The following is a 21,774-nucleotide window of genomic DNA, read 5'->3' as shown; positions in this document are numbered from 1 at the left end:
AGTTTGAAGATGGGCTCTGATGGTAGCACTCCTTGTCTGGAGTAATGGAGGTGGGGCACCAGGTGGGGATGGAGTCCTGAGGGACTGAGACCAGGGTCAGAGCTCTTAGCTGACTGAGGACACCTCGGTCTTGCTGGACGATTCTGAAGCTTCCTCAATCTTCTTCCCGAATACTGTCTCCATGATACAGGCTCTGAACTGGAAAAGGGAAAAGCAGATTGATAAGTTGAAGAATGAACAGGTAATGGTAGGTAGAGCGGAAGGCACACTGCAAAAAGTCAACTCTCAAAAACAAGAAAAAAAAAATAGAATAGAAAAAAAGAAATACTACTTAAAATGAGCAAAATTATCTGCCAACAGAACAGGAAAATCTCACAAACTCCCAAGATTTTCTTAAGCAAAATATATTTTAAAACTAGTGCAGTCAGACAAAAAACAAGAATATGTTGCTTTGATTTAAGATATTTCATCTTACCGGTACTTAGATTTACTTTTTGCAGTGTAGAGATAGTGTACAGTAACTTTACTTGTACGGACACACCTCTGTAGTCTCTAATCATGTTGGACACATCTGACTGTGTGTGTGTAGTACCAGTGTATGTGTAGTACCAGTGTATGTGTAGTACCAGTGTATGTGTAGTGTCCCTTTGTCAGTGTGTTATGGTTAGACATTTACATTTACATTACATTTGACATTTTTGGCATTTAGCAGACGCTTTTGTCCAACAAATAAATTTGTCTAAGTAGGTGAATCATCTATCCGTTAGTCATAGCAACAAAAAGTAATCTATGCTAGAAGCAGATATTTAAAAAAAAAATATTATAATAATAATAATTGTCAGTGTGTTCTGGTTAGACTCACCTGTTTGTTCATGAAGCCGTAGATGATGGGGTTGTACACACAGGAGCTTTTGGAGAATACGGCTGGGACAGTGACCAGGCGATAGTCTGGGTTTGGTTCAGTTGTCAGGTTGAAGTACATGGCTGCCAAGGCGTATGGGCCGTAGCACAGAATGAAGGAGCCCACCATCACAATCACCATCCTGGACACCTCCTTCTCTGCCTTCTGGGTGGAGGCTGACTCAGCCTGCTGAGCTGCCACCTACACACACATACACACATACACACATGTATACACACACACACACACACACACACACACACAAGCACACACACACACACACACAAGCACACACACACACACAAGCACACACACACACACACACACACACACACACACACACACACACACACACACACCATTGCATGAGAGGCCTAATCCAAAGCAAAGCTAAATTAAAGGGACATATTCAAAGCCATGTTCTATGCAATTTGAAGGCCATCAGAGAGCATCAAACTCACAGCACGCAGTGCGCCCAATAGCTGGGAGTAGGAGAATACAATGATCGTTATGGGCGTGATGAAACAAGTAACCAGGAGGAACTTGGTGTAGCTGGCGCAGTGAAACTCCTCGTTGTTAGTGTACCAATCAGGACCACAGGAGCAGCCCAGACCCTCAGGGATGTACCTGGGAAACAAACATGGAGAAAACACTCATAATATGAAGACAGCCAGAACAGACACGTGTAACAGGAGAGGGAGGGAGAGGGATGCAAATACAGTATTAAGAATTAACATGACTGACCATCTTACTTAACATTGAGAGGGTCGCTACACTACCCTTTTATCGTGAAAGGTTTCCCTTGACTTTCCTTCAAGACCCATCATGCTAATATTCAGACACTCCGTAGACCTCATATGGACACCATACCATTTCATCACCACTGCAGCCAATTAGGATGGAAGAGTCCTCTCAACCTAATGCTCACTAGCCACTGTGCCTATAATCTGATTGCAAATAATTTCCGTACATCTAAAGTGTTCATTATGAGGCACCTGGGTGACATAGCTCACTAAGGCGCATGCCACGTAATCACAGGGTCCCTGGTTCGATTCTGGCCAACGACCTATCCTGCATGTCATCCCTCCTCTCTCTCACCCATCCTTCCTGTCAATCTCTAATGTCTCTATCCCAATAAAGCAGAAATGCCTTAAAAACATGTTTAAAAAAAATAAAATAGTTTTTTTCCAAAATTATTAAATCACCAAAAGTAGATTGTTTTAAATTTCTATACACAAATGCTAAAGGATTGACAAGGTGTATCAGTTCTTGATAGGTGGTCTCCTGGTGCACCCGGAACAACCTAGAGCTAAATGCTCTTAAGACAGTGGAGCTGATAGTGGACTTCAGGAGGAACCCACCCCCTCCCTTTCCAATCATACTGGGAGGCACTCCAGTCACCACAGTGGAGTCATGCCGCTTCCTTGGGGTGACAGTCTCTCGGGACTTGAAGTGGGGGCCCCACATCGACGCCCTAGACCACTAGACCACCACTACCCCTTTGATGTTGGTTTGCACTGTCTTGTCCTGTCTTGCACCTGTCCTGCTGTAAACCGTGCTCCATGGTACCAAACCAAATTCCTAACATGTTTACATGTCATGGCAATAAAAGTCTTCTGATTCTGATTCTGATTCTGATTCTGCAATTAGTATACTCCAATCAATCACTGTATTTCTACAGTACTCATTAGACTCTACAGTACGCATATACGTAGATTATATAACAACCACCACCCCCTATGCAGTGTCTCTTAAACAGTAATAATATGACATTTATAAAAAAGTAATGATAGGTTGATGAGCTATTTCACTCCATATTATTTTACAAAGCTCGCACAAGAAACATCTTACTGAGGCTGACCTGCTCCAGCCGAAGAACGGTGGGGTGGCACATGCAATCCCCATCATCCAGGTGAAGGTAACGGCCGCTAAAGCCTGGTTATTCCCAAACTTGAAGGTGCCGAAAGGTTTGCAGATGACCACGTATCTCTCAAAGGCAAGAACAGCCAGGGACCAACCTGTCACCAACCCTGAGGATGAGAGGAATGCTCTTTACAGACAAAGACATCATAGCAAGCAAGCTTGTTACACAATAACTTTTCATACAATTTGTTGACATGAATATAGATGTTGTTGTTGTTGTTGTTGTTGTTGTTGTTGCTCTTTTACCTACGATGGAACCAGTGCAAGCTTCAATTGCACATAAGGTATAGCCCAAGAAGAAGTACCCCTTTGTGCTAGCAAGGAACACTTGACTCACAGAAAACGTCACGGCAGTTAAACCTGCTAGGCAGATGTTGACCAGGATGTAGTTCAGTGGCTGTCTCAGCTTCTTGTACTTTACTGTCACAAAGAGAACAATGAAATTCAGAGGAAAGCCAAAACAGATTACAAAGCACATGAAGGTGGCTTGCAGGTAGAACACCCATGCCGGTGCTAGGTAGAATTGTGGTCCCTCGAAGGGGCCAATCTTAGAGACGTTCTCGTACAAGTGGAAGTCCTTCCCCATCTTGGCTCCTCTGTGTCCGGCTTGAACCCTCGCCCTGTGCATTGTGATGCTTTAAGGCTCCTTTTTATACAGTCATAAACCACTTATAAATTATGGGAGGAACAAGCTTTCCTCCAGAGGATTTTCCTGATCTTGTTGGAACAACCTTTGGGGTTAAGCTTCTGCCATCACATTAACCTTTTGGCCATGTAATCCCATTAAGAGGGGCCATTAGAGCTGATGAATGTTAGATATGATTATTGGAGTATATTGCCAGAGATGTGGTGTGATTGGATTGTTTGGTGTGGTGTTTGGATGTGCTCATGAAGTACTAATAGGGAAAATGGATGAGATTTGGTTCAACCTGTTTTTTGGGGGGTACGTCTGGGTAGGAAGCAGTGTCGGTTTAAGCGCAGTTACCTTGTGATAGCTTGTGTAAGATAGCATTGTTGGGGTATGGTATACTAGTTTGGTACATGGAAGAGGGCGGGAGAGGTGTTGGGGTGTGTGAGGGGATGTTCAGTTTCAGTTTTGTGGTGTAAACATTAAACTTTAGGTAATACATGTATGTTTGTATAACTTCTGTATATTAACATGGTGGTATCACTGTGGGCAGTGTAAGACAGTACCGATGTGTACGATAAGTCGATGCTGCTCAAATAGTTATAGATAGAAACAGTTTTGTACAATGGGACGTACAGTACAGTATGCAGAAAGTCCACAGATATAGGCAAGTCTTTAAACCCAGGTACAACACTCTGGAACTGAAACTAAGAATTCACCAGCTCCATATTTTTTCAGAGCATGCTGATTGGTCTGGCTGTAATTTATGTTCTTCAAGGGCCTGTTTATTTGTGAAAGGCCAGTCGGTTAATTTAAGTAAAACAGAATGGGACCAATGGTACGATTTAAGGTTGTGGAACATCTCATTTAAACGTATCCATGGGTGACAGGAATGTTTGGTATCAGGTACCTAAGTGGCCTGCTTCTGTCATCAGTGGGCTTGTGTCTGACCTTCCTGACACGTGTTTGGTGGTGGCTCCAACCTGCCCCTGCCATGTACTGCCGACCTATTGGCATCAGCAGGGCTAGGGCAAACTAGAGTCTTAAAATACCATAAACACAGGGATCAACCTTAATCTGGAAACAAGATTTACCTGCCCAATCCTCCAAATCCCAACAAACCACAGGGATGTAACTGGGGATTAGGACCAAACTACAGCTTCATCCCATCATCATAAACTCTGGGTCAGATTATGGGTCAGGTTAGCTAATCTGGGGAAGGATATGGAGTGGGTTTACTGCTAAATCACTTCCTCCTTCTCACCATACCCCCTCCTCCTCTTTATAAACCCCTGCACACCCTAACCCTAAGCGTCTTCTCTTTGGAACCTTATTACTACATGCTCCTTCATCCATTTCTCCATCATCTCTCTGTCTTTGCAGGTCAGTGCTGCTCTGTTGCAGTTTCAGATAGAGATGTCTGGTTGGCTCGATTGAGCTTTGATGCAGCATCCCTCCCAGAAAACCTTTGAATGTGTGATTTGTTTCGTTTATTTAGCAATTTGAGTTGCAATTTGGAGAACTGTTTATTATGCAGCTTCCATACAGATTTGTTCCTGGATAAAAAAAAAGTTATTTAAAACGTTTTTGTAGTTTTGCTAGATCTATGTCTATACCAAATTTGACATTTCCCTTGATTGATTATGTGATTCAATTATTAGGAGAACTCTCACTGCTATGACAATGCAGACCAACGTGTGTGTTTCAATACTGCAAACACTTTTTGTGCTTTGTTTGTGATGATCCTCTTGACTCCTCTTGACCCCTAGGTTACGACGAAGAAGGCATTGGTGTCCTTTAAGAGCGCTTTGACAGAGGAAAAGAGAGTGACGAGAGAGTGGATGAGAGAAGAAGAGATAAGTCATCCTCAGACACAAGGTTATGTCATTACCAAGCTGTGTGGCTCAAACGCATGGGTATGATATGACCTTGGTTTGGGGGTGGGCTGCTGCTGCCTTCAGACAAAGGATGATATTACCAATACAATATCACCTTTTGTTTAGCCTCCAATTTTTAAAAATGTTTTGTGGAGAGGAGGGTTAACATTAGTCCCATTGGTATTTGCTGTGACCAAGCAACCTGTAAAGCATGATCTGTTCATTTCACTGAATGAAATTGCATTACTTGAGTGTGCCCATTCTGTCTATGCTCCATCCCAGGGACTCATCCCAGGGATATTTTTGTATTTAATTTCAATTGTCAGCTGTGGGGTGACAGTAGGAGAACCTTGTGAGAGGGAAGTAATGTCAAGTAGACAGATATCAGGCAGAGTACACTACTTTATTAAAGTAAAACCACGCTTTAAAAAAGAAAAATGCTTCCTGCGTTCCTATAGGACACAGAAACCAATGATTGCACAGACGGTTAGCAGGGAGCATATGTAGGCCTAGTTTGTGGGATGCAGCACATGTTTTTAACCATGATAAATGCCAAAAATGCCAAAAATGTAAATGTAAAATGTAATGTCCATGTATTTTCTAAAATGTAGTGTAGGCTACACTATACCCACTAGGGAGCCTAGCTCTTCATCATCATCACCACACAATAGGCCTACTGTAAGAAAAGTCATTATCTGTCATTATATGTGACTCCTAGTCCCAGAAGTTTATTCAAACAGACTGTCTGACTAGGGAACATGGTTAGGGAATGTGCATTCAGCTCAGTGATCGAAACCAAAAGGATAATCGGCCTCCTTTGTAAAGTATTATGCATTGCTGCCATCTAGTGGTGTACATGGGTTCTCGTATTAAAAAGTATTTGATTTGTACGTTTTTTTATTTTTATGTTTTTGACATTAACCGTACCACAATTATACATAATTATACAAAATTACAGTAAATAAAATGCATATGGTTTCTAGTGTTTTTATGCATACTAATTTGTCACTAAGCCAGAAAAAGAAGCGCAGTCAGTGTCCTCCCGAGGCGTGTGCTCGTAAGCTTTTAGTTCCTGTGTCTGCATTTCTAGACGGGGGCGTTTGCCGACACACACACACGGGGATCCTGTGTAGCGATTGAGATGGCGGTCGGAACAGCGAACACAAGGACCGAATAAATGTTACCAGAAATTTATTGTGGAACTTAAGTAGCGCCTTCACATTTAATCCTCGTATTACTAAACTCGCGACGAAACATAGCAACAATGGAGGGAGGCAAACCGACCCTCGCGCTCGTGTACCAAGCCGTGCAGGCTCTTTATCACGATCCCGACCCTGCCGGCAAAGAGCGAGCCTCCGTGTGGCTGGGGGAGCTGCAGAGATCGGTACGTACCACGGGGGAGAGAGCGGGGACCGGGAACGGGCCTAGCCGCAGGGAAAGCAGCAGTAGTCGGCTAAGTTAGCGAGTTAGTGGAAGGCCGAAAGCAGACTATCAGACTGTGATCCAGCTACGACATCCAGACATGCTTTACATGTTTTATGTAGGTTAGCTAAGCCGTCAACGAATTAGACAGAGTAGCTACTAGAACACTGCATAGCACGAGCGTAGCTAGCCTGGCTAATTAGCATTAGCATTAGCCACACATTGCACATTGCGGGGCCAGACTGTCCAATGCAAAACACAGATGGGGGAAATCAACGGGGACTTTCGGGTGTTGGGTGCAGCAAACAGGCAGCTATGGCCGGTTAACGTTAGTCAAGGATAACATACTAGCTAGTTAGCTTTCGCTATAAGGCTCATACACGGCTAAGACTGGGATGACAGAGGAGTTAGCTAGCTAGCTGACACCAGCGGCGAGGGAGGAACCCGAGCTAACCCGCTAGCTAACTAGCGTTAGCATCCCTACTTGTGTTAGCCAGCTAGGTACCCTCACTAAACGTTAGCTAACATTGCTGAGAGGGGCGTGTGTTATTCCCACCGAAGCAGGAGTTAGTTTACTAAGCTATAATGTTACCCCAGCTTTGGTTAAATCGAGAAGCTTTTGTATTCGGTTACATTTGAGTTCTCGAGAGGGGACGTTACCTATGTAATAGCCTAGGAGTGTCGTGTCAATAAAGTTGGTGGCCCCGGCCTGTTAAGAACCGTGACATGTTGACAGTTTACAGGCTGGGGCGTTTAGACTTTGGCGTTTCCGCGTTTGTTTGGGTAGATTTCCTTCAAACACTTGCGTCAGGCTTCGTTTCCGTAAATGCAATTCTTGTATGTCAAGGGCCTACCCTAGCTAAGTAATAATGATACTAATCATATCTTTTTTATTTGTATAGCAAACATTGTAGCTCAAAGTGCTCCAATCATTATATAATCCAATCATTCATCAATTTAATGATTTAGTCATTTAAAGGCAATATTAAAAAGATGGATTTTTTAGTCCAGACTTGAACATATTTGCTGAGTTTGCATCCCTAATGTAAACTGGCAGTGCATTCCACAATTTGGGTGCATAAAATGAGAATGCAGCCTCACCAAATCTCTTCTTTTGGGGGTACACAGAGAAAACCAAGACCTAAAGAGGACTTATATTTTGAATATTGAAATAACCCAGGCCAGGGTTTTCCTGTAGGTAAAAGGGTTACTAAACATTTGAGCTCATCCAGCCGAACCTTCATTTGACAGTCGAGAAAATAAAAATAAAAAACAATGTAATATGTGACATTGTTCAAGCACTACCCTAATTGTACAATTGTCATGCTGAGAGCTGTTAAAGTCTGTGATATTAGCTGCACTCAACAGTTTGCTGTCAATTGCGGATCTTAAGAGCTAATTTTGGGAGAGCAGGTCGTCTGAGTCAGTGCTGCCCGAGTATAGTGTGTGCCGTCAGCAGGTTTTTCCTCATGGCTGCCAGTACATACTGGACACTTGCAGACACCTGGGGAAGTCGCTTGGCTATTTCGCTGTGTGATCTTGGCATAACTCTCATACCCGTAATTCCTCAGTACTCCTGACACCGTAATACCTGTAGAGATGAAGTGATCTGCCAACTAGTGAGTGATAGGCCTACTTCTATGATTGGCTTGACCCTACTAGGGCTACCTAATAGAAACTTAGTGTAGGAACAGAAACCTAATGGTTTAGGAGTGGGATAGATGATTGTTTGTTACTCAATGTAGCCTTTTCTCATGGCTAGCAGTAGGCCACATACTGGACATTTGGACACCTGGGGAAGTGGCCCAGCTGTTCCACTGTGCCATCTAGGCATAGGCTAACTCTCAGTGACGCCTTCACGCCTGAAAGCAAAGTCCATGTAAAGGTGAAGCGATCTGTCTGCTTCCAGGATTGGGTTGCCCTCAGCTAGGGCTACCTAAAGTAACCCTACTGTGGGAAAGGAAACCTAATGGTGTTGACTGGGATAGATGATTGATTGTTACTCCATTTAGAATGCTCACTGCCTGAACCTATAGCATGAGTTTGTCTTGGTCACATTGGCATTTGCTAGAGATTGTCATTCAGGTAAATTAGGCCCACAACCCTTTTGAGACACCTCAGTGATATGAATCCACACAGAGACCCAGGGGGGTATTCCATCAACGGCACTAAAGGAAAGCCCAGGCATGTTTTGATACATTTCGTGAGTGACGTTGATGGAATACCCCCCCAGATCAGAAGGCTAAGCTACAACCTTTTGTGGTCCAAATTCACACAACTCAGATATAGAAATAGTAGTCTAGAGACGAGACTTGATGAAGGAAATAGCCGCTTTTGCCGTATGGTCGTCCCTGGGACCTGTTTAGGCGTGGCAGTGACAGCTGTGGGTTTCTGAGATTGCTATTTGCAGTTTTGCCCATATTTAACATGGTATTTACATTTTGCCGCCTGTTCTTGGACTCTCATAACGACCAGAGATACCCATACGTGTTCTGACTCTTGACACCCTGTCTTTTAGTACATGGCTATTGGCTAACTATTGTCATTATTAACTATGATCTCTACCTATGTCCCTCCCCCTGCAGATGTATGCATGGGAGATAGCAGACCAGCTCCTTCAGCTGAAGCAGGACGTGGAGTCCTGTTACTTCGCCGCCCAGACTATGAAGATGAAGATCCAGACGTCGTTTTTCGAGCTCCCCCCAGAGACCCACATCGCCCTGCGCGACTCGCTGCTCTCCCACATACAGAACCTTAAAGATCTCTCCCCCATCATCGTCACCCAGGTAACGCCCCACCACCACCACAACCATTGTCACCTATGTAGGCAGCACCCCTCCACACCCCACCCCGCATAATTATAAAACCCAAGACAGTACCTCCTGGTCATTGTCCACCAGGTATCACTCTTGGTTACAGGGACCACTGCAACTCCTTAAAAACTCCCGAATGTCTTGGGTGTGTGTGTGGCTTCAATGCTCTCTCTCGTCTCTCGGGAATGTACCACCGGCCATCTAAATGTCCCAGTGGCTTACCACACTGCACATGGTTGCAGAGGGACCTGTGTTTGGCTGTATTGACCCTGGTGTAGCATCACTATGGAGGAGTATAGTAGTTAATAGTTATTGTATGGTTGGTGTAGTTTATTTGTATTTGTGTTGAAATACTGTCCCCCCCCCCCCCCCTTTTCTTGCCCACAAGATCCTGCCTACTGTCATGTCTCATCTCTCTCTCTTTCTCTCTCTCTCTCAGCTCGCTCTGGCCATCGCCGACCTCGCCCTTCAGATGGCCTCCTGGAAGGGTTGTGTTCACACCCTCATCGAAAAGTAAGACGTCACCTGTTGGCTCTCGATCAGCCGCCGTCTCTCTCCAGATACCCCCTTTTATATCCGTCCACCTTTTTTTATTCACCTCTGTCCAACTCTCTCTCGTCTCCCTCGCCTCCTAACCTCTCCTCCTCCTCCCCCTCCCCTCTCAGGTACAATAATGACGCCAGCTCCATGACGTTCCTTATAGAGATCCTGACAGTGCTGCCAGAGGAGGTACACAGCCGCTCTCTGCGCATCGGAGCCAATCGCAGGACGGAAATCATCGAGGATCTGGCCTATTACTCCAGCACCGTGGTTACCCTGTTGGTGAGCTCTCTCTCTCTCTTTCTCTCTCTCGTCCACCCCCCCCCCCCCCCCCCAGCCACTTCTCTCCCGCATTAGCCTAGTTTCCTGGCTGTTTAAGGCCCACCCTCCACCCAGCGCTGCCCAGAAACTAGATCGTCCCCCAGCCCCTCTTACTTGGATAAGCAGCCCTCCCGTGGGTCCCCTCCGCTCATTACACACCGTGAGACCCAGGGGTACGGCTTCATTATCACCAGTTGGCGACAAACTGAATCACTGTGTGCAGGCAGCCCTCTCTTCCCCTGAGAATGTTCCTGTTTTACTGTGAATGGCTTCCAGGTCTGAGAGAGAGGGAGAGGGAGAGCCTGGGCCCTTCTTTCAATATTTGTTTCTTTGTTTAAGCCTGGCCTCGCGGGCAGTACAAACAGAAGACTACAGAAGGATACCTCCCTAAGCTGTTTCTGGTCACACAGGACCCCCTGATGATTAGCCTTGTGGCGCGGTTGTCTTATCTCACGCTTCTGTGTTTTAACGAGTCAGCGTGTGGATTCTAACCGCGCGGTGTGTTTCTCTCTCTCTCTCTCTCTCTCTCTCTCTCTCTCTCTCTCTCTCTCTCTCTCTCTCTCTCTCTCTCTCTCTCTCTCTCTCTCCCCCCCCCCCCCCCCCCCAGGTGACGTGTGTGGAGAAGACGGGCAGCGATGAGAAGATGCTGATCAAGGTGTTCCGCTGTCTAGGCAGCTGGTTCAATCTGGGGGTCCTGGATAGCAACTTCATGGCCAACAACCAGCTCCTCATGGTCCTCTTCCAAGTGCTGGTAAGCGTGTGACCTTTTAAACAATTTTTTATATATAAATCTTTCTCTCTCTTCTCTTTCTGTGGCTCAGTCGGTAGAGCATTGCGCTAACAACGCTCAGGTTGTGGGTTCAATTCCCGCTGGGACCATATATACTGAAAAGTATGCACAGCGTACGTCGCTTTGGATAGAAGCATCAGCTAAATTGCCTTTTTTTCCCCCTTCTCCCTCTGTCTGCCCCATTGTCACAAATATATAGTACCTTTTGAAGAACAAGATTAGGTTCATTACAGTATTACTCCAAATATACCTGCAGCAGAGGTTATTTACAAATCCCTAATTCCCTACCTCCATGCAAGAGCCGTGTCTATAATTGATGTGAGTTACGGATGTTAGCGTTATACATAATGCACGCGACGCAGCGACGAACCCCGCCTCTGACACGCTGTTGTGTTTTCCCCCATGACAGCAGAGGGACGAGACCTCCACAAACCTGCACGAGGCGGCGTCAGACTGCGTGTGTTCAGCGCTGTACGCCATCGAGAACGTGGACACCCACATGCCCCTGGCTCTGCAGCTCTTCCAGGGCGTCCTCACGCTGGAAACGGCCTACCACATGGCCGTGGCGCGGGAGGACCTCGACAAGTAAGAATGCACCCCGACCTGTTGCCCCTCTCTCTCTCTCACCCCTCTGCACTGACTTGTTTGGATGCCATGAATGATGAACGATGACATGACAACCCCACCCCCTTCTCCCTCTGTCTCTCTCAGAGTACTGAATTACTGTAGGATCTTCACTGAGCTGTGTGAGACGTTTCTGGAGACCACAGTCCGGAGCCCAGGCCAGGGCATGGGAGACCTGAGGACGCTAGAACTACTGCTCATCTGTGCAGGACACCCCCAATATGAGGTAGGCCCACACACACACACACACACACACATACACACACACACACCAATGCACAGGAGGATCTATTGCTTATCTTTGCAGTACACCCTGAACCCTGAACATATTGAAATGACCCGATCACTCTTTTATGGCCTTCTACCAAACACATTACACACACACGCACGCAATTGACTCTACATTGTTTCTAATGCGTGTCCCGGTGCCTCAGGTCGTGGAGATCTCGTTTAACTTCTGGTACCGTCTGGGAGAGCACCTGTACAAGACCAACGACCCGGCGCTCCACGGCATCTTCAGACCTTACATCCAGAGACTGCTGCACGGCCTGGCCCGCCACTGCCAACTGGACCCCGACCACGTAAGCAGCACACAGACCCACACAGACCCTCCCCCAACACCACCCTCCCCCCACACCACCCTCCCCCCACACCACCCTCCCCCCACACCACCCTCCACCCACACCACCCTCCACCCACACCACCCTCCCCCCACACCACCCTCCCCCCACACCACCCTCCCCCCACACCACCCTCCCCCCAACACCACCCTCCCCCCAACACCACCCTCCCCCCACACCACCCTCCACCCACACCGCCCTCCACCCACACCACCCTCCACCCACACCACCCTCCACCCAACACCACCCTCCAGGCTCACACTCTGATCTCACACCAAACTGTTCACAACCCCTTGTTATCTACCTAGCGGTGGGTAGACCTGACTTAGTGGATAGTGAGTTGGACTGGTGATCAGAAGGTCATGAGTTCAAATCCCACCTGGGAACAACCCACTAGTGTGCCCTTGAGTAAGGCACTCAGGGCTAAGTTACTCCAGGGAGACTGTCCCTGTCATGTTTTAATTTATTTATCCGTTTTGGTAAAAATGTAAATGTACCTCCCTGGCCAATTCACGTATCCCAGCTCTCGACCCCACCAATGTACCACCTCACACCATTTTCAAATGCAACCCTTAACTACCCATGATTAACCCCCCCCCCCCCCCCCAATAACTCAATTAGCTATCTGTTAGCTTCAACTATACTGTCTCTTTTTCCAACAGGAGGGAATCCCAGAAGACACCGACGATTTTGGCGAGTTTCGGATGAGGGTGTCCGATCTCGTGAAGGACGTCATTTTCCTCGTGGGCTCTATGGAATGTTTCTCTCAGGTACCCCCCCCAGCCCCTGCGCAACAATATCACCACCGCTGTCAAATCAAAGGCAAAAACCTACAAAACTCTGTGAGAACATGTACACGACTGTGAACGCCTCTCACGTTGGATATTGTTTCTCTCCCCTCAGCTGTACTCCACCCTCAGAGAAGGGAACCCACCCTGGGAGGTGACGGAGGCTGTTCTCTTCATCATGGCCGCCATCGCCAAAAGTGTCGACCCGTGAGTGTCACCTACTCTCCCTCCCCCACCCGCCACCCCGTACCTAACATGTCTGTCTCCCCTCCTGTGTATTTTTCTGTGTTACAAGTAAATCCTTCCCCTCCCCCGTGTGTGTGTGTGTGTGTTAACATGCCGCGTCCCTCCCTGCAGTGAGAACAACCCCACCCTGACGGAGGTGTTGGAGCAGGTGGTGCAGCTGCCCGAGACGGTCCACATCGCCGTGCGCTACACCAGCATCGAGCTGGTGGGGGAGATGAGCGAGGTCGTCGACCGCAACCCGCGCTTCCTAGGTGTGTGTGTGTGTGTGTGTGTGTGTACCCCCATGTTTGTAGAGAAGTATGGATGTTTCATTCCTACGTAGGCCTATCTGCGTGCCTGTGTTTGGGTATCTGCGTGGGTATGCTGTTAGGACTAACAATTCCAAAATGTTCTGGAGAATTAATTGTCTCAGAAATAATTGTCATTGACAATTATAATTGTCACTGACCTCCAAATTGCTCCAAACGAGCGGGCCGGCGCCTTGCATGGTAGCTTGCCGTGAATGTGTGGGTGAATGAGAGGCCATTGTAAAGCTCGTTGGTATAAGGCGCTATATAAGTGTAATCTGTTTACCGTTTCACTGTTATGTGACCCAGACAGTGTAGTAACACAGCAACCTATGAAGTAAACCACGACCTCTTTATTATCATAAACCACGTCAAATAACCGCCATTAGACGATTATTTCATAGTTGTTCCAGGCCTGAGTCCTGTACTGTCTGTGTGTGACCGTTGCCTCTGGCCCGCCTCAGACCCGGTGCTGAATTACCTGATGAAGGGGCTGAGGGAGAAGCCCCTGGCGTCCGTAGCGGCCAAGGCCATCCACAACATCTGCTCGGTGTGCCGGGACCACATGGCCCAGCACTTCCAGGGCCTGCTGGACATCGCCCGCGCCCTCGACACCTTCGCCCTCTCCACCGAGGCCGCCGTCGGTCTCCTCAAAGGTTCGTTCACCCCCCCTGCCTCTTACTTGTGTAGACCGGTGTAACTGTGGTTTTAGTGGTAACGGTGGTTGTGTTCTCACTCGTAGCTGTGTAGACCGGTGTAACCGGTTTCCCCTGATGCTGTGGTTTTAGTGGTAACGGTGGTTGTGTTCTGGTGCAGGTACGGCGCTGGTCCTTGCCCGTCTGCCCCTGGAGAAGATCGCCGAGTGTCTGAGTGACCTGTGTGCAGTGCAGGTCATGGCCCTCAAAAAGGTCAGTGTGTGTGTGTCTGTGACATGTTCTCTGAGGAAAGTGTTGTTGTGTGTGTGTGTGTGTGTGTGAGCGCGTGCACGTGTAAGCCATTGAGTGCAACTAAAAGAGAGAGTACCACAGTGTGAAACTAAACAGCGGTGGTTTACGTTCCCTATCCCCAGCTTCTCTCTCAGGACCCCAGCAACGGGAAAGCCGCTGACCCCACTGTCTGGCTGGACAGACTAGCAGTCATATTCCGGTAAGCTCCGGTCTGATTCTATTTTGATTTCCGCACACACGCGTCCTAAACCGTCCTAACGCGGCTCTCCGCTGTCAGACGGAGGAGATTGTTGACACTCGCGCTAACTCGCGGAAATGTTTCACTATCTTAACACGCTATTTTGTTGTGGTTTCTTTTTTTTGACAGACACACAAACCCCATTGTGGAGAACGGACAGACACACCCATGCCAGAAAGTCATCCAGGAGGTAAATCAGTCCTATTCACGCGCGCCACATTCCTGGACTATACATGGCTTAGCGCCCCCCTGGCCCATGTGTATTTGGACGAAGCCACAGTTTCATACCATGGATTCCTTCTCACCACCTGTCCTGTATTACCCCCCTGTGTGGAGATTGTGGACAGAGTATCCTCATTCCTACAAGCTCAGGCTGTTGAGTCATTGGTAGGGCTCGCTGCACGTGGCCGTGTTCTGACTGTCCCGTTCTCTCGTCTCCAGATCTGGCCGGTGCTGTCAGAGACTCTGAACACACACCAGGCGGACAACCGCATCGTGGAGCGCTGCTGTCGCTGCCTGCGATTCGCCGTCCGCTGCGTGGGCAAAGGCTCCGCCTCCTTACTACAGCCTCTCGTCACACAGGTGTGTGTTGTGTGTGGGTGTCCGTGTGGGTGTCCGTGTGGGTGTCTGTGTGCCCGTGTGTGTGCCCGTGTGTGTGCCCGTGTGTGTGTGCGTGTGTGTGTGTGTGTGTGTGTGCCCGCCCGTCCGTCAGAGAGTACACGTTTTAATGGTGTGTGACTGTTGTGTTCCAGATGGTCAGTGTGTACCAGGTCTATCCCCACTCCTGCTTTCTGTACCTGGGCAGCATCCTGGTGGACGAGTACGGCATGGAGGACGGCTGTAGACAAGGACTACTGGACATGCTACAGGTAACACACACACACACACACACACACACACACACACCTCCTTCAGACGTGTGCCAGAGGACGGTGTTGTACAGTGAATGTACAGCAAGAAGGAGGGTTTTTAAAGGCAGTTTTAGTTGAGTTCTGAGCCCGAGTCTGTCCCTCCCTGCAGGCTCTATGCATGCCCACCTTCCAGCTGTTGGAGCAGCCCAACGGACTCCGTAATCACCCAGACACAGTCGACGACCTCTTCAGGCTAGCCACACGGTATGTTCTCTCTCTCTCTGTGTGTGGGTGTGGGTGTGGGGGTGTGTGTGGGGGGGGGGGGGGGGTGTGTGTGGGTGTGTGTGTGTGGGGGGGGTGTGGGTGTGGGTGTGTGTGTGTGGGTGTGTGTGTGTGGGTGTGTGTGTGTTTCTGCTGGGTTTCTACTTTCCTGTCAAACTGAATGTTTGGGTCATGTTTAAGTGTCTGTACACTTCCTCTGGTTGACGAGGAAAGAATACAAACCCAGGGGGCTGGTGTGGTGTTGGGTGTCATGACTAGCTGGCCAGTCATAACGTATCTCATTCTCTCTTTCTCTCTGTCTCTCTCTCTCTAGGTTTGTACAGCGTAGTCCTGTCACCCTGCTCAGTAGTGGCATCATAGTCCACATCATCCAGTGTGCCATCGCCGCCACCACGCTGGACCACCGGGACGCCAACTGCAGCGTCATGAAGTTTGTCCGAGACCTCATCCACACGGGCGTGAGCAACGACGTGAGTGACTCTCTCAGGGTTCCCGCGCTGGTCTTAAAAAGCCTTAAAGTCTAAAAAAGGTAGCAAATTCTAGCTATTCTGTCTAGAAATGAGGTGCTAGGTCTTAAAAATGAGATCCTGCAAGGAAATCAGTCCGACCACATCTGTTTACGCGGAAATTAATCAAGCTGGAACCCCAAAAATGCCAATTCGCTTCCTTTTTTGTCTGTATGGCAGTGAAATCCCTAATTTCATCACCTCGAGGATGACAAAAAGCCATCATATGGTGTGGCGAATAGGTCAAAAAATCTATTTAAAGAGGTCTAAAAAAGGTCTTAAATTTGACTTGTTGAAACTTGTCGGAACCCTGCTCTCTTCTAAAACGATCAAACTATCAATCCCAGGTAATCAGTGTCGAGGCTCCTCTACACAAGGAAACAATCTCATCAGTCATTCCATCAAACAATCCATTTTAATCAGCTACAGGCCCCCATTCAGGCCGCCTGTTTGAACTTCACCTCTGATCTAGTCAACTGAGGTCAATTCATGATTGAGTCGTTGATGATTAACAAGCAGCATTGTGTGTTCATCGTGTCGCAGCACGAAGATGACTTTGAGGTGCGGAAGCAGCTGATTGGCCAGGCTATGGAGCAGCACGGGCAGCAGTTGGTCACCCAGCTCATGCACACGTGTTGTTTCTGTCTGCCGCCTTACACACTCCCCGACGTGGCCGAGGTGCTGTGGGAGATCATGGTGTTTGACAGGCCGGTGAGTGATGCACACACACCCCCACATACACACACACACACACACACACACACAGATACATGACGCAGACAAACATGCAGTTCCAGTACATTCTCAAGGCTCACGTGTCTTGGAAAGTCACACACTGTTTTTACCACAAGATGGCACTGAGGGAACGTCTTCCAACATGGACCGAAATTCAGATTTGTATTTTTCTTCTCTCTTCCAATGACCTGGCATCACCTGACTTTCACTCAAATGCTTGTTGAGGCAAATGCTTGTTGTGAACAGACTGCTTTTAACTCTTAACCTGAATAACACTTCCATAAGCACTTTTTACCCCCTTCTATTCTATTTTAGCCTATCATTCACTTGTTACTTGTTTTTGTTTTTGTGGTCTTAGCTGTGATCTATCTATCTCGATATCTAAAGAACAAAATGCTTAAATGTTTTGCAGACGTTCTGCCGCTGGCTGGAGAATGCGCTGAAGGGGCTCCCCAAGGAGACGTCAGGCGGCGCGGTGACCGTCACACACAAACAGCTCACAGACTTCCACAAGCAGGTCACCAGGTGAGCCTTCCTCCTACCAGCCAGGCGGTCCGACACGTTGTCCGACACACTCCGAGGTAGTCACGACAGGTGTAACCAGGTGTTCTGGCCCAAAATAAACCCCTGTCATTACATGTTTACCGATCAGGGCCCCGGGGGCACCCAAAAAACCCACAGTGAGAGATCTTGGCAACAGAACTCTACTGTTGCCCAACCCGTCAACTAACTGTCTTCAGAGAAAGTTCTATTTTACACAGTCTATCCGCAACCGATCTGCCCAGAGGAAATTGCGGCAAAGTTCCAGTGACTGATCTGTCAGACTAAGAAGATTGATCTCGCTATTGCGTCCCGTTCGCAAAAAGGGGAAAGTAAATCGCCACACCATCGTCAAGACAAGAATTACTTTCCCTTCAACATCAGTTAGATTGAAGAAGGCCTACCAGCCTGATCATGTGGACCAGAGATGCCTCTGGTATGGACGTTAAGCGTCAATCACCATGACAGCACCAGTTCGGTCACACAGCGGGTAATTGTAGTGTGTTCTTTTTTTTGCTGCTTGTCAATCATGACGGATGTGGAATCCGATTCGTCAGCACTTCTGAAAATCGGTAAACGACAGCCAGTTGTCGGGTAACGCGACCCCCTGTGTGTAACCCTGTAGTCCTTCACCTCACCTGTTATCTTACCTCTCAGCTGCCACTCTAACCTGTCAGTCACCACTCTACCCGTCAGCTGCTACCTTAGGTCTACGCTGCCGCTAGCTATCGACAGAAGGGTCCGTTTTGCGGTGTTCTCCGGAATTCTAATGGTTAGGTTTCGGAGCGGGGGTTAGTGGATCCTAGATCTGAGCCCGAGGCACACCGCTACCCTAGGTGTCACTTCTTCAACCTGCAGGTTTGAGAGGCCCGGGTGAGCGTGTCTCGACAGGCTGTTACGAGGGCGCTGTGGAACGCTGGGAAACCGGAGTGAGGAATCTCACTGCACGTTCAGGCTTGCAGAGGAGCCGGTCCCCTTTCCCTGGTCCCTTTCCCTGCCCCAGTTTTCCAACGCTCCACAGTCCCCTCACACTCTGTGGAAGGGAACGGGAGCTTCAGTCCTGGAGATGAGAGTATTTTCTAAGGAAGCATCTTGACCTCACAGTATGTGTGTTAAAGGTTTTTACTTTTCTTGTCTGATTGGGGCAATCACACTATGTCTTTTTTTTTTTATTGGATAGAGATAGTGAAGAGAGACAGGAAAGTAAGGGCATGTCAGCAGGGCATGGGCCGGACTCGAACCCATGTCGACATGGGCGTATGTGTGTACTGTAGGCCTTGGTAATAGATCACTGGCCCACCCCAGGCCACGACAGTACATGTCTTGTGAGAACCAGAGCTGGCTAGCCTGATTCAATCTAGACGCACTGGAAGGTTGAATAATACATGGTGAGAATAGGAGTGTTGGTATGGTATTTCCTCATAACGAAATGGTGAAAGGAAATACATTCTTGCCTCATATATCGAAGTCCCTCTCTCACTGTCCGTCTCTCCTCCCATACCTTTTCACTCGCTTTCGTCTAACCCTCCTTTTCCCCCTCCAGTGCAGAGGAGTGTAAGCAGGTGTGCTGGGCCATCCGAGAGTTCACAAGATTGTTCCGATAGCCGTGCCCCAAAGAGCTCTGCCAGAACACCAGGTAAGACACACGCAGACACACACGCACACACAGAAACACACACAGAAACACACACAGAAACACACACAGAAACACACACAGACACACACACACACACAGACACACACACACACACACACACACACACACACACACACACACACACTCTGTGGCTGCAGGTTTGGGCTTGGGTACCCTTTGCTACTAGAGTTGGCTGGTTGAGCTAGTTTGCATATCCTCAGAGACACCATGCTGGGAATGTCTTAAATAATGGATAGGAGATGCCGCATCACATTAAATGTTCAACGTTGTACTCACAACAGTGTTGTTTATTTCTGTTGTCCCACTTAACTAAGAAAAGATCTGATCAGACGCAACATGGGTATTGTCTATATACCCCTTCATTCACTTGTTCCTCTCCTCTCCCCTCTCTAGGTTTAATCTTTTGTTGGCAAACATTCAGAGGTGACGGCAAAGAAGCTGAAGACCGCAGACGAGAATCTAAAGGGAACTCCTACTGGAAGAATGGGCGGGACTTGGCACTGTGGAAAGCCAATAAGACGCATCGCAGGATTGGAGTGACAGGGTGAAATGAAACGCGCATCGACTTTGACCGTGTGAGAAAAGAAGCCCCCCCCTTCAGCTCCCTCTTGCTCCCCTGCCTCACTGTCGCCACAGCAACAGGTGGCACGAGGGTTGAAAGGGGGCGGGTTGGGGGCCAGGTCCAAAGGAGTAACGACATTCACTGATTCAATGAAAAGGAATGGATTAGTTCTGCGTCAGTTGGATTTCTACAGGATCCATCTTCAAAAAGAACAACAAAAAACAACAAAGAAAAAAAAACAAAGGATGTGCCTGGTTGCAAATCATAATGCATCAAAAAAAGACTTGTAAGTTTTTAAAAATTGAGAAATGATTTATTTTCATGGACGTGTCTTTAGAACTTTAACATGGTCTTGCTGTCCGTGCCATAAGAAAAATGAATAGCAAACCCATGATGCCCTTCACAAAATGGCTGCCAGTGCCTGTGGAGGCATTTAAGAAATGGTGGAAGGGGAATGCTGGGAGATTTGGCGTCACCTTTGACCTTTTTAAACATGTTGGCTGGAGTTTTACTGTTATCTATTGCCAGGGAGAGAGGGAGAGAGAATTGTGACAGGTCAAGTGGATGGCAAAATGGTATCTTTTTTTTCTTCTTTTTTTTTTTTTTTTGTTCCACCCTCTGGCATCGACCATATTTGGGAGAGGCAGACACCACTGTCGGCGATGTAGCCATGTTGTGAACAATAAAAACGACCGTGAGGAACAAACATACCCTTGTCCGTGTATCATGTTTTAGCTTCCAGTCATGTGGGTATCAGGCTGATATTTCCCCCCCCCTGTGGCATGGCACCCAGACCCCTCACCCCCACGTATTCTCCCTGGAAACCAGTTGGACAAGGTGTCCTTTGTTGTGGAGCTACTATAGTCAGTCAGACAACACACACTTTGATGTATGTATGCATACGGTAGGCTACATGCACTGTAGGTGTTAGTCCTCAGTGGTGTTCAGACACATGTACACAAACGCATGCACTGACACAACTCTGCAGAGACACCCCAGTCAGGCTGTTGTGACTCAGCTGGGTGGTGGTGGTGGTGGTGATCTATCCAGACAATTCTTCACGTGTATCCATATACACACCCCTACTGTCCTCACTCTCCCACACACCTTGTAACCTGAATCCCACCTCTATTGATTGTGTATAGAACTGTGGAATTCCCCCGATGAGGCATACAGCTGTCACTCACAAGCCTCCCCCAAGGGGTAATCTGCTGTCAGAATCACCCTTGTTACCAACACTGTTTGGATTACATCAACTTAGTGTTCAAGTCCAACAGGTTCAACTTTGTTTCATGGCTGCAAAAGGGTTTTCTTCACTGTTCTGGAATCTTCCCAACTAAAATTTTGCCAAAAATGATCTGATCTACAAGGACGCGTTGCAGATGAAAGGAACAGTCTGTGTCGCAACTCCGCTCTCACCTGTTGACCATTTAGGCAATTTCTTGACGCTTCCACTAGTTCTGTTTGTGCTAGGAAACATTTCGTGACGTTAGAATTATAAGGATCTATCTCCATTTTTGTCAAAATCGAGTTTTTTACATAATCTGATCCATTAGGTGTTTATTAATCCCTGTGTGGTGTTATTTTTTAAATCTTTACATTTTTTAGTTAGTAATTCATAAAATACAACGGTTCCATCTCATAAAACAATGGAATGTAAAAACTGACGCTCAATA

General features: G+C 47.6%; 3 protein-coding genes across 3 annotated transcripts in view; 1 reads left to right on the top strand and 2 right to left on the bottom strand.

The window, feature by feature from the left end:
• LOC308164231 (F-box only protein 39-like) overlaps nucleotides 1-21,774 on the bottom strand; it is a gene marked incomplete at both ends in the record, with an annotated part of 185,236 nt that overhangs the window by 87,622 nt on the left and 75,840 nt on the right. The gene's annotated exons all lie outside the window — the stretch shown is intronic.
• opn1sw1 (opsin 1 (cone pigments), short-wave-sensitive 1) lies at nucleotides 106-3,410 on the bottom strand (the record flags this gene model as incomplete). Its single annotated transcript, XM_080538711.1, has 5 exons — nucleotides 106-198; nucleotides 863-1,102; nucleotides 1,363-1,528; nucleotides 2,763-2,931; nucleotides 3,071-3,410. 5 exons carry the CDS (start codon nucleotides 3,408-3,410, stop codon nucleotides 106-108), a joined length of 1,008 nt encoding a protein of 335 aa, XP_080394837.1.
• On the top strand, nucleotides 6,514-20,665 carry tnpo3 (transportin 3). The gene is made up of 23 exons (XM_080537880.1): nucleotides 6,514-6,713; nucleotides 9,337-9,537; nucleotides 10,004-10,077; nucleotides 10,230-10,386; nucleotides 11,033-11,176; nucleotides 11,625-11,800; nucleotides 11,927-12,065; nucleotides 12,274-12,420; nucleotides 13,122-13,229; nucleotides 13,363-13,454; nucleotides 13,605-13,744; nucleotides 14,245-14,436; nucleotides 14,597-14,688; nucleotides 14,850-14,926; nucleotides 15,095-15,155; nucleotides 15,407-15,547; nucleotides 15,718-15,834; nucleotides 15,986-16,080; nucleotides 16,412-16,568; nucleotides 17,148-17,315; nucleotides 17,752-17,864; nucleotides 19,423-19,515; nucleotides 19,930-20,665. The coding sequence occupies exons 1-22, from the start codon at nucleotides 6,594-6,596 to the stop codon at nucleotides 19,481-19,483; spliced, it is 2,772 nt and encodes a 923-aa protein (XP_080394006.1). The 5' UTR covers nucleotides 6,514-6,593; the 3' UTR covers nucleotides 19,484-19,515; nucleotides 19,930-20,665.

Source organism: Nansenia antarctica (genome assembly GCF_963989245.1).
Source record: "Nansenia antarctica genome assembly, chromosome: 8".
NCBI classification, from domain to species: domain Eukaryota; kingdom Metazoa; phylum Chordata; class Actinopteri; order Argentiniformes; family Microstomatidae; genus Nansenia; species Nansenia antarctica.
Note: the sequence above shows the minus strand (reverse complement) of the source record. Positions and strands in the feature narration are given on the sequence as shown.

Coding starts and splice junctions, on each gene's coding strand:
- tnpo3 (XM_080537880.1), top strand. CDS start 6,594: ATGGAGGGAGGCAAACCGACCCTCGCGCTCGTGTACCAAGCCGTGCAG. Junction 11,801..11,926: donor GCGCGGGAGGACCTCGACAA/GTAAGAATGCAC, acceptor TGTCTCTCTCAG/AGTACTGAATTACTGTAGGA. Junction 16,569..17,147: donor ACACGGGCGTGAGCAACGAC/GTGAGTGACTCT, acceptor ATCGTGTCGCAG/CACGAAGATGACTTTGAGGT.